This window comes from Chrysemys picta, chromosome 21 (genome assembly GCF_011386835.1).
Source record: "Chrysemys picta bellii isolate R12L10 chromosome 21, ASM1138683v2, whole genome shotgun sequence".
In the NCBI taxonomy this organism is placed as follows: Eukaryota; Metazoa; Chordata; order Testudines; family Emydidae; genus Chrysemys; species Chrysemys picta.
The window spans coordinates 12,721,198-12,733,684 of record NC_088811.1 but is presented as its reverse complement, the minus strand read 5'-3'; the positions used below and the strand labels follow the sequence as shown (position 1 = coordinate 12,733,684).

Below are 12,487 nucleotides of genomic sequence, written 5' to 3'. Positions count from 1 at the left end.
GGGTTTAATCTGCAGCAAGGGAGATTTAGGTTGGTATGACACAGAGGTTCACTACTCTGTGTCAGCAACTTTTGTCAGGACTGACATATTCACTAACACACTGTCGTTGCAATACATACCCACAAGGTGGCATGCAATACATCACTGGAAAACTAATAACTCACTGGTTTCAGAGTAGCAACTGTATTAGTCTGTATCCGCAAAAAGAACGGGAGTACCTGTGGCACCTTAGAGACTAACAAATTTATTTGAGCATAAGCTTTCGTGGGCTGTAGGGAGATGGCTCTGGGGAATTCAGGAGTCAGGCATCAGTGTTTATTACCTGCAAGACAAGGATTGGACTGATGGAGTCCTGAAGGGTTGGCTGGCAAGGCACACAAGCGGATGTGTCAGGGAGCTGTCACACAGTTTAACAGTAGCAAAACTCTCCCTCGCTGAAGCTGAGAGGGGTAAAGTGGTGACTCAGTTCTGGGAACCCCAGCAGCCTGTCACACAGCAGCTGGTCTGAAGGAAATTCAGGATCAGACGCTGTGGGGTGACTCTGCAAACAGTAACTGGGTGGTGGAAGCCAGGGTGGGACCTGACGGCTTGTATGCAGGCTGTTGGTGTCAGGGCTGTGAGTCACAGCAGCATAGCATCTAAGGCACCCAGAGTCGCAGGGCAAAGGGTGACACAACCCCTTTCTGGTCTGGGTTGAGCCCCAAAGCCTCACAGTTGGATATTAGGACAAACTCTGTAGCTATGAGGATAGTTAAGCCCTGGCACGGGTTACCTCAGCAGGCTGTGGAATCCCTTGTACTGGAGGTTCAGAACAGATTAGACCAGTGGGTCCCAAAGTGGGTTTATGAACCCCTGGGGGTTCTCGGGAAAAAATTCCCTAATGGCGGACAGAGCTGTCCCTAGGGACCTTGGGCAGCACAGGGCCAGCCGCCCAGAGCCTTGGGGACTTCCAAGAGCTAAGCAGATCAAAGCAAGCCTATCACACTGACGAGACTGAAACTTCAAGACTCCTTATACGAAATAGAAAGGGAGGTGGATATTTTCTGCTGTTTTTAAAATTTAATAGGCTGCTAGTGTTTTTTTTTTTTAAATGATTACGAAGAACAAGTTTAAGCTTGGTTGCAACGTTCACTGTTTGCCTGGACTGCTCAAGACCTGAATGCTTGTGTAGGAGAAACTCATTGAGTTGGCTTCTTAAATAGCGTCCTGCTGTTTCACATCTGATACTCCTTGATGAAACCAAGGAGCCAGAGGCACCAGGACGGGGAGGCGACGAGGGTCACGAGGGTCACGTGCCGCCCCCATATCAGTGCTCCTCCCTGCGGGTCCCTCCCTTTTTTTCCAGCAGCCCCCATGGACCTCCCCACACACACTTTTCTGGCAGTGCCCCCACAGCCAGGGCCGGCTCTGGCTTTTTTGCCGCCCAAGGCAAAAAAGCCTCCCTCCGCCCCCGCTCCCCCAGCACGGCAGGGGAGGGCGCCGAGCCTGGCCGCGGGCCGCTCTCCCCGACCGGCCGGAGTGCCGGGGGGGAGGGCGGCGAGCCCGCCGCGGCTCCGCTGGCGGCCGGAGCCCCGGAAGGAGGGCAGAGACCCCGGTCGTGGCTCCGCTCTCCCCAGCGGCCAGAGCGCCGGGGGGAGGGCGGTGAGCCCACCGCGGCTCCGCTCTCCCCGGCGGCCAGAGCGCCGGGGGGAGGGCGACGAGCCTGGCCGGGGCTCCGCTCTCCCCGGTGGCCGGAGCTGGAGCGCTGCACCGCCCCCCTCCAGGTGCCGCCTCAAGCACAAGCTTCGTGGGCTGGTGCCTGGAGCCGGCCCTGCCCCCAGCAGGGCCAGTGCAAGGAAGTTTCGCACCCTAGGCGAAACTTCCACCTTGCGCCCGCCCCAGCCCTGCAGCAGCTCCCCGCCCCACCCTGCAGTGAGGCTCCTCCCCCCGCGGCAGCTTCCCCCCCTCTTGCCCTGAGGCGCCCCCCCCCATGGCATCACCCCCACCCCCGGGAGCCGTGCAGCAGCTCCCCACCCCCGCTCACCTCTGCTCCGCCTCCTCCCGGAGCACGCCGCCCCCACTCTAATTCTCCTCCCCTCCCAGGCTTGGGGCGCCAAACAGCTGATTGGCGCCGCAAGCCTGGGAGGCAGGAGAAGTGGAGCAGCAACGGCACGCTCGGGGAGGGGGCGTAGGAACGATGTAAAAAAAAAAAAAACACCTGCTTTTTGACACCCCCAAATCTTGGCGCCCTAGGCAACCGCCTAGCTTGCCTAAATGGTAGCACCGGCCCTGCCCCCCGGCTGCACAAAAGCTTTGCCCCTGCAACCCTTTTTTCTCCTGGTGCCTCTGACAGGAGCCTAACAGGCTTCATCCAAAGTGATACAAGCTACACAAGTGAGATCTTGGCAGAGTGTTTCTGTTTCCCAAATGTAATAAAAATACTGAGATGATAAATCATAGTTAATAAATGATGTGTAATAAGCATGTCCTAAAAACAAATGTTATATTTCCAAGATCACTGCTTTTATAATTGCTGCTGAGGTAAGGGAGAAAATCCCTGGAAATATCTATTTTTAGGAGGGAGTTCACCAGTTTAGTGAAAGGGGTTCGCGGTTTGTTAAAGTTTGGGAACCACTGGATGGACAAACACCTTTCGGGGTGGTCTAGATTTATTGAATCCTGCCTCTGCTTGGGGGGGTGGATTCGAGATCCCTTCCAGCCCCACATTTCTATGGCTCCCTGAAAACAAACACGTCTTTGGCCTGGGAACACTGACCCCTTTGGATATCGTGTGGATGCGTTTGTTCGAGAGCATCAGGGTTTGTTCCTTGTCTTCACTCTTCTGGTGCCAGCAGGCATGTGGGTTACCCCAGCTGAAGTGAGGGTCATTACCGAGGTGGAGCAGATCTCAGTGGGTTATGCTGCAGTTGAGTCTTGTGCTGACTGAACTCATTCGTTAATATTCATTTGAGCTCACAGAAAAAAAAAAAGTGTGGTGGTGAATCACAGTGAAATGAGAAAGTCAGTTTGCTATAGATGAGTCGTACGTCAGGAAGAAAAGTATATTACAGTAAAAAATTAAAAGAAAGGCTCTTCTACCAGCACTAGCTGCTCTGGAACTGACTACAGTACTGCAATAGTAAAACAATTGCCTCATTCTTGGGCTCCCACTCAAAGGCTGAGAATACTGAAGAGAATCCTGCCCAAGTCTAAGAACGTGACCAGACAAACTTCATCTGTCTGATGGGGCGTGTGGAAAAAAGATCTATAATAACTGTTAACTGAACGTTAAAAAAAAAAAGTAAACTAAAGAGCAGAAAAACAATTTCAAATAGAAATAGGCTATGGATTGCCCGACACTAAACAGTAGCATCTGAATTCCAGGGGTGCCAGCAAGAGTCGTCCTACAGAAACACAGTAAAAGGACAATCCTTGCTCCAAAGCAATCATAATCTCGGTGACTCCAGGTTTTAAGAGGCATGGGCTAAGGAATGGATGGGACCCGAGTCTGAATATTGGTGCTGAATATTAGAAAAGCAAATGCACTGTCTCTTGCAATAACAATCATTTTGCACTGATATGGGGTCTTTCCCCCCTAATCAGTCTGCAGACCATCAGGCCAGTCCTGCAATCCTTACTCAGATGAGAAGGGATTGTAGGATCAGGACCTATACATTGAGGAATCACTCCACCTTAAGGATGAGAGGATGGGAGCCAGATCACCATGGTACAGTAAATTGCGTGAGTGTGGGAGGGGAAATTACAGCTCAGGGCCACAGGGCAAACCCCTACTTTTAATCAAAAGGGCCATGAGGATCTGCTAACGTCAGTGCAGAATAGGCAGGACTAAGTGTTCTTAAAGGTCTGCTCCAGAAGTCCCACAAGCTTTAGATCTGGCGTTGATCTCTATTTAAAAATCTCCAAGCACACAAAGTTCTGCTGAAATATTTCTCCCTAATTTGCCATGATAGGCACTGCCTGGGCACAGTATACATACAAATGACTCATTCACAGGGGAGGGACTGTTTGGGTTTCGCTAACATTTCCATTGACAGGGCAAAATCATGAAGAGGTCAGTTTGGAGGCCTGATTCCTGCAGGCACTCACCCTTGGCTTGACTTCACTCAGGCAAGGCGGTGCATGGCCTCCATGATCCTACTCCCATGCATTATACACATCGAGGACAATTATTGGGAATTGCACCAAGCAATCCCTGTACCAAGATACCCAGATGACTAGATGGTCTGTTATCCCATTCGAACACGGTACCGAGGACCAATATTAACTGAGGCCAGAGTTGTAATCTCCTGGGTTGAAATCGAGAGCTTTAACAGCTAAGTCTTAAACCGGGGATGAGTTGGGGGAAGAGACCTAGATCACGATGGAATCTCTTTGAATGAAATTCAATGCAGAAGCCGCATCCCATTCAGAAGTTGCTACACAAAGGGGTGGGGGGTGGTCCAAAGAAGGAGCCGTTTTCTTTTTACACTTTGGGGAGCTCGAAGTCAAGCCCGAGTTTCTCCGCTTGTAACCGAGCCGGGGCCAGACAGATTTCCCGAAATCTCCGGGGACGTGCCAAGGCATAACGAGGACCCGGGCCCAGCCTGCTTCCCCCAGGACATTCCCAGAACAGGCTCCGCTCACCCTCCGGCCCAGCTGATGTACCAGGGGCGTTTCTCGTGTTAATTTAATAATGCAAGCGATGAATAAATCCGGATCCTTTGCCAGCTCTCTGGGGCAAGCCCCCGCCCGTCTTGGCACCTTCCTCTCCAACGGGGAGACCCCAGCCCACCTCCGGGGGCAGCAGCTGTGGGATCTGCCCCCTCTGCCACCCAGCCCCGGCAGGGCATCGCCTTTCTAAGCCAATAGCCTCTGGGGAATCCGTGCCCCCCTCCCCTGGGTCCGCGCTATGGGTGCGGGGGAGAACGGAATCCCCCAGCGCCAGCTGTTTGCCCCCAGCCCACACACACCTGCCAGCCCCAGCTGCGTGGCCACGTGCCCCCGGCGCAGCTGCCTTACCTGCGGGGGCGCCGCCTGGGTCCCCTGGAGAAGCAGCAGGAGCAGCAGCCCCCGGGCAGCCATCGGCCCCGCTCCCCGCGAGCGTGAAGGTCCGACTCCTAGCGCCTCCGCTCGCGGGACTCCCGCATCTCGGCTCGCCTGGACCGCGCCGAGCGCCACTTCCCTGGAGCCAGCCCCGCGCCCCTGCGCGCGCCAGCAGCTCCCGCGGAGACTTTCTAGCGCGAGCAGCGGGGGCGGCAGAATCCGAAACCCCGAAATCACACCGAGAAAAGGGGTTTGACAGAGCGTGTCACTAGCCCGGCCCCCTCCCGCCTGCCCCCCCAGCATGCAAATTGCAGCGCTAGGGAGCCCATGGGGTTTCACGCCCTTGCCCGAAAAACAACTGGGGCCGAGGGGGGCAGTTTCTCCCCCTTTGCCCGTCCCTGGCTGCAGGGAGCGGGAACAAAGAACCTCGGAGCCCCCCTCTTCTCTGCCCCGGGCTGGGCAAACTCCTGCTCCAGCCACCCCTCGCCCTCTGAGACAACACGCATTTTCCTCTGCATGGAGGACAGCGAGCTCACCCCCCACCCGGGAAAGTCTGGGTGCTTTAAACCTGAACTGGGGGGGACCCGCCTTGCCCTTGATTTCAGGTGGATTTGGAGCAACTTCTATTTGAACGGTCCAAAGCCCCGCGGGATTAGCTTTATCCTAAAGAGAATTTCAGCCAGTCCCCTCCCTGTAAGACTCTGCATGAAACCTCTTCTGCACCCCCCCCCCCAACAAAAATAAGTTTTGTAAAAATAGCCCCTTGAAAAAGGACAGAACGGGTTAAAAAAAAAGCCACCCTGAGCCAGGCAGTAAAGTCCCGAGAAGCTGAGTTTTCATGACGATGCTTTTTTGTGCGTGTAAATTCTGCTTAGCAAAGGTCAGCACAGAATGAGTGGAGGGTAATTCGTTGATTTATCACTGGTGTGCAACAGCCCCACTGAAACAACCCCTGTAATAACCCGGCATTTCACTCTCCTGCAGCCAAGTTCATTATGCAAAATGGGAGCACTTTCGCTGAAATGGCTTTTGAAGTCCTTATTTAACTCACTTTATTCAAGAGTCATGGATGTCTTCTCTAGAGCCCCCCCCTCCACAATCACATAAGCACCTACTTAACTTTACACACCCGAGTCATGCCCTTGGACTAGTGGACTCAGGTGTGTTTGCAGGATTGGGTCCTTACTTGTAAAATTAATCTTTGACTATTTTTCAAAGCAATTTTTACATTTAAAAATGCAGTCTAATGCCTTCAATAGAACACCAATGTATTCCCAGCTATCACACAGAACTGAAACCTAAAATAAACATAGGGCCCTAAATTTTCAGAGGTGACCTTGAGCACTGCATTGTAGAGTTCACTGATCCCTACCAGTATATTATCTACTTTGGCAAAATATGTCCTGGGCTGCAGTCTCAGTTATAAACTTACAGAACACAAACTGGCTGTGGGTAGCAGGTGTTTGAGGTTTGGGGACAGCAGAGTGGTTGAGTGGGATAGTGTGTGTGTGTGTGTGTGTGTGTATTGGGCTGTTAAAATTACTGTCTGGAAAATTTATTTAAACTTTATGGTAGATTACATGGCTTTCTTGGTTCCTAGAATCAAGGTTGCTGGATTGGTTTATTTTTGGTTTTGTTTTGAACTTTAATCGACATAAATACAACAGCCAAATTTGGGGATAGGATGTGTGTTTTATTAGGACAGGCACCAACATGGGACTGCCTCTGCTTAACGTTACCTATATGAGTGGTCTTACTGAAGTAAGTGCAGCTAGGTGACTGAAGGGCCCCCAAGATCACAGTACTTGGATGCTCATAGAACAGGAATCTAATGTTAGGCAAGAGCTTAAGTCTTTCCAAAAACAGAGATGTGGGTTTAAATCAAATCAAAATTGAACGTGCCGTGTCAGTGTGGGGAAAAAACCCTGACATGGTCACCGACCACTGTTATTGTCTACTGTGTGAGGTAGGCTCTGCATTAAATAATACCATTCTCAGAATGGGTATTCCAGTCCTCAGGCGTTTGAAATAAACACATTCGATTCAGACCGTGTTTTGATTATATTCAAGTGAATTACCAGGGACTTTCTGAAAGGAGCCATACCAGGAACTACAACACCCACCTCTGCTTTAGCAAAATAAAATTATTTTTCTCAAAATGTTCCATTCATTTCCTAGAAAATAATCCCCTGCACTGAAGACAAACACAGATGTTATGGAAAAATTGTTTCTCCAGGTCCCAGTTCTCCATAAGGAATTTAAATTTAACGGGCAGAAAGAGAAAATCCTTGGTAGCACAATTGATTATTGTTTATAATACCCATCTAACTGGATCTGTCCCTCTATTTAAACACTTACTAAAATGTGTATTTGCCTATAAATAGTCCTTTGAGCTCAATGGTACTACATGCAGGTGCAAAGTTACTTAAATGTGTATGGATTTTGAGGTGGACAGCTTTGTTAATTACCAATGCTATTAGCACAGTGCCAAGGTAAATATTTTGGCTGCAGTATGAGTGAGAAAAGAGGTATTCTTAAACACTGTCAAATGGAAACAAGGGATCATTCTATCAAGGGAGACAGTTTAAAATGCCAACTTTTGAAAACTGGGTTTCACTCACAGCTGCTATCTAAGGTATCAGTTGTGCACCCATTTATGGCAGTGGGAGTGTTGCCAATGACTTCTGTTAGTACAGGATCAGACCCAAAGGACCTACAATCTTTGACTCTTTTAGTCTCAATGGCTTGAAAGGAACCTCTTGCTGGAGTTAAGGGCTACGCTATGTGCAGGCTGCAGAATCAGGTCCTAACACAATATTCAGTGAACACGGCCCTGTTACATTTGCAGGTCAAGGATTCTCATGGCTACAGTGATACTCAGGAAGGTATTTGCAGCTGAAGATCATTTACCAAATTTCTCTGTTGCCATCCCCCTTCTCAGTTTTACCAGGGGAGAGCTTCCAACCCGAGGCCTTGGAGGATCACACCTGCTGCAGTATCACACGGGGGGAGAAGTGGCTGCTTGTATAGTCAGTACCCAAACCATTTAACACCTTATAGGTGAAACCCAGCATCTTAAACCTCTGCTGGAAATCAGCTGGCCGCCAGGGCAGATATGGGGCAGTGGTGTATTGTGCTTGTATCAGGAAACACCACTTAGGCCTGGTCTACACTAGAAAATTAAGTCAGATTAACTACATCACTCACAGCTGTGAAAAATCCACATCATTAAACTGGCCTAGAGTTTAGTTCTTCTGTCAACCTAGCTACTGCCTCTCAGGGAGGTGGAATAATTACAGCCCTAGGAGAACCCTGCCGGCTGGTGTAGGTAGCATCTAAGCTGAAGCACTACAGTGGTGCAGCTGCAGCATTTCAAGTGTAGACAAGCCCTTAGCAAGCAAAGGCCAGATTTTTACGGTGTTTAGGTGCCTAATGATGTAGATAGGCACATAGTGTGATTTTCAAAAGCAGGGTGTGCTTAGAGATACCTTAAAATATCTGACCCCCAAGCGGCTGCATTTTGTACTACCCGCGGTTTCCAAACGCTTTGAAATTGCCACTCGCTGGAGAATAGCCTCATTTACATCAATTGGGCTAGGTCCGTTTGCCAGGCCAATCATTCCAGGAACATCACCCTGCAGTATTTACTGTCGTGGATGTGTATGGAGATGTTGCATTAATTCTTCATTTTAAACTTTCTGCAGTTGGTTTAAATTCAGCCAGTTCAAATCACCTGCTGTATGTTAAATATTTTCAGGGCAACTTTGATAACATGATGTGGAGAGTGCTGTTAATTCTCCAGTTTCACCCCAGAATGGGTGTCAACTATGGTCAGACTTCACCATGGCAGATGTATTTAGTTCTCTTTTTTTTCCACCACAGTTCCAACATTTGTTTATTCTTACTATGTCGTGTTAGCTGTTGTCCAGTGTCTCATTAAAAGTAACCGCCTCTTGAACTGGATTTAATATTGGCTACATGGAGACTTTGCTATTTCTACATATTTTGATTATAAATTGGCTAGCCTAGGTCATTAGCACACAAATTATGCAATTTTTCATTGAACTTTTAAGACTTGATACTGCATTTCCTTTCACACCCAGAACTCCGACTTTGGTCACAGAAAAGTAAGGGTTTGGGTTGTGCAAGGAGTGCTGGGTTGGATCTTTCTGGACATGAAAAGAAAGCGGACTGCTGCAGTCTTGGAGATGTAGCAATGTTCTTGAGAATTAATTTGCACAATACAAAAATCAGGGGTCATCACCCCATAAAATTAATCAGCAGCAAGTTTAATAGGAACAAGAGGAAATACCTTGTCACAAAATGCACAATTAAGTTGTGAAACTCACTGCCATGAAATGTTGTGATGGCTAAAAGTATAAATGGGTTTAAAAAAAAAAACTAGGTAAGTTTATGGAGGATAGGTCCATCAATGGCTATTAACCAAGACGGTCAGGGATGTAACCCCATGTTTGGGGTGACCCAAACCTCTGACTGCCAGAAGGCAGGAGGGGAACACACAGGTGCATCTCCCCAAATTGTCCTGTTCTGTACACTCCTGCTGGAGCATTGGTACTAGCCATTGTTGGAGACAGAATACTGGGCTAGATGGACCATCGCTCTGACCCAGTATGGACGTTCTTATGTAATAAACGTTCCCATTTGTTTCTCTCCCATACATTTAATCTCTAAGAATTAAACCAGGAAGTCCTAGGAGAATACTAAGAATTTCTTGTTGTGGACTTGGATACAACAAGTCTTTGAACAGAGGGAAAGTCCCAAATTATTTCAACACTTGCAGTTCCACTATAGCAGACATCCTCATAGTGAGGAGTTGTTCTATAATAAACAACAGGGGGGGAAATATCAACATCTCTAATAGTATATAAAGTTCCACACTCAGTATCTGCAATCTAAAGAAAAAGAAAGTAGAAAAACAGACCAGATTTTCTCATTTGAGTGGGGAAGGGACTTCTGTCTCAACCAGCTGTGCTATTGAAAAGTAATAATTGAAGTGCAGTGTTTTTGGGGGGAATTAGTGGCCAGCTATAGGAAGCGGATTCATCTTGGGCCATTTGCTCCAACTGGTCATTTATCCCACGCAATACCAAGATCATTATTACTATTACAAAGTATAATTCTGAAAATTACCTTTTGGGCATTTCTCCATTTGTTTTCTCCCCATATTAGACCAAATTCTGCTCTTAGCCACCCTAGAATAATTCCTGTGAAGTCAGTGGAGTTACTCCACGTGTACATTGGTGTTAATTAGGGAAGAATTTGGCCCTTCATAGGATTTATCTGTTGGTCACTCCTATCATGAGGTTACTTTTTTCTCCAAAATTCCATTTCATCTGCTACCAAGTTCTCCTGTAAGTTACAAGCAAGCCATATCTAGGTGCCCAAAACCCATGATTCAGGCCCCAGAAGATTGGCTTTAAGATCATGGGATTTTAAACTATTATTTGCTTTCTGGTTTCTGAGCCTTCAGGGTGCACATTTTCAACTTTTCCTCTGCAGCCATGACTTACTTTTCTCCTAAATGAAAGCTGAGTCTCTCACATCATCACACGATTCCAGGAACTGGGACTTTAAGAAAAACACCAAATATTGTGATAAAATAATGAAAGTTGGCAACACTGAACAAGGTAGACATGGATCGAAATGAAAAACTTGCATTTGAACTCCACCTACTAGAAGGCACTGCCTCTGTCTTAACATCCAAGCTTTCTGACGCAGTTCAGATTTGGTCCATTATGGGGAAAGATTTAGCAACGTTGATCTGAACACTGATCCAGTGGTTTTGATTTAGCTTCAGCTATAAAGTGTTTTATGCAAGTGAGCGTTTAGCTAGAATTTAATTCAAAAGAGTGTATTTCCATTTTGTTTGTAGAGATTTTCTTCGGTATGACGTTTTCTTTATGAAAGTACTGAACTTTTCCTTCTGCCACCACATAAATTCCCCAACTCACCCTTCCTTCTTCTGATGACCCCCATCCTTCTGTTCTCCACTCACTATAGATCTGATCCAAGGCCAACTGAAGTCAATGGAAAGTCTCTCATTGACTTCAGTGGGCTGGGATCAGGTTCTAGACCTAGTCCGCAAAAATATACAGATCTGGGGGGGTGGTTACAGAGCCAGCCCTGACCGGAGAGGCCTGGCTGCAGTCACAGGTTACACAAAATTATGGCACACATTCACTGAGCGTTATGACATCCCAGCTTAATTTAGTCCTAGGAATATTTTTTGGAATGGGGATGGTCAGTGGAGAACCTAGTTAACACCAAGGAAAAGGAATCTTCATGCTTGGTTTTAACTTTAATGTAAAAAGGGGGTTTGATTTAGGCACATAAAAAGGGGGCTTGATTTATATATAAGGCACATAGACCCATCGAGTGTACCCAAATTGTCATCAAAGTCTCTTCCCCCCAATCTTGCTACTGACCTCAAAGGCTGACCCTCGATGAGACCGTTGCTATTTGGCCATCGGAAAGCAGCAAGGTTGCTTTGCATGTATGAGTGGTTGAGATCATTAGAGGGCCAACATTTCTGCAGATGTAAGTCCACCGACGTCAGCAGAAATTTTGGCCCGTTGTTTTAGTGGCTGATATTAAGCGTGATGCTATGTATATTTTATTTGCCTTTTATTGTATTGATTCATTCATTATTTTGATATCAATGAAAATAAAAGCCGGCGTAAAAAATATGTCAGACTGTTCTATCTGAATCGCAATAGCGAGGGCCTAATTTAAAAATAAACGGCTGTTACAAAATGTTGTCATTTACATAGAGGTGACTTAGAAGGGAAGTCCTCTGATCCTATTTTTGGCCTGTCAACTAATAATCTTAGCTTATATGTAGAGGTGAAATTACCCTAATATTAAGAAAGGAGAAGCTATGTGATACATTTTTTCTTTCTTTCTGAGCACAGTAACATCAAAACCAAAAACACTTCCTGAGTCAAACTGAAAAATGAGAAAGCTGACAGACAACTCAGGGTGCTGTCAGGAAAGAGGCTGTTGGGCCTTCCATGAAAGACACCACCACCATGTTGCAGAATTACTATCCTGAGAGGTTGACAGAGATAGGCAACCTCAGAAGAAAGATCATAGCATATCTGATGCTTTCGGTAACCCTCATGCTCCTCCTGACCAGACAGAGCCTCTGGAAAAGAGCAATCGATTTACATTTTGTGTTCTCTACTAGGACCGTTTCTGATGCCACTTTATTCTTTGCATGCTATGATCCTACCGTGCCATCCCTTCTGATTTATACCCTTGCTGCCACTGGCAGGGTTCAGGGAGGAAAGGATGAGTCAGCATCACACTCAATGCTGTGAGCCAATCAACCATGATAATCAAACAGCTGGGAAAAAGTTGAGGGGGGGAGGGGGGAGAGTGTGAAGCTATCACATGAAGGCTTCAGCCTACGCTGCAGTTGTAGCTTCCCTTGCCACTCCTCCAG

General features: G+C 47.5%; 1 protein-coding gene across 3 annotated transcripts in view; it reads right to left on the bottom strand.

Moving 5' to 3' along the window:
* The window catches only part of TNFRSF8 (TNF receptor superfamily member 8), a 39,116-nt gene extending 33,860 nt beyond the window's left edge, over positions 1–5,256 (bottom strand). The window contains exon 1 of one of the 3 annotated variants that reach the window (XM_065574922.1): positions 4,999–5,256. In XM_065574922.1, coding sequence (XP_065430994.1) covers positions 4,999–5,061 — 63 coding nt within the window. In that variant the 5' untranslated portion in view covers positions 5,062–5,256. The remainder of the gene's footprint in view (positions 1–4,998) is intronic. The other 2 variants (XM_065574921.1, XM_065574920.1) reach the window with 2 other exon arrangements.
* Positions 5,257–12,487: the final 7,231 nt, after the last annotated feature.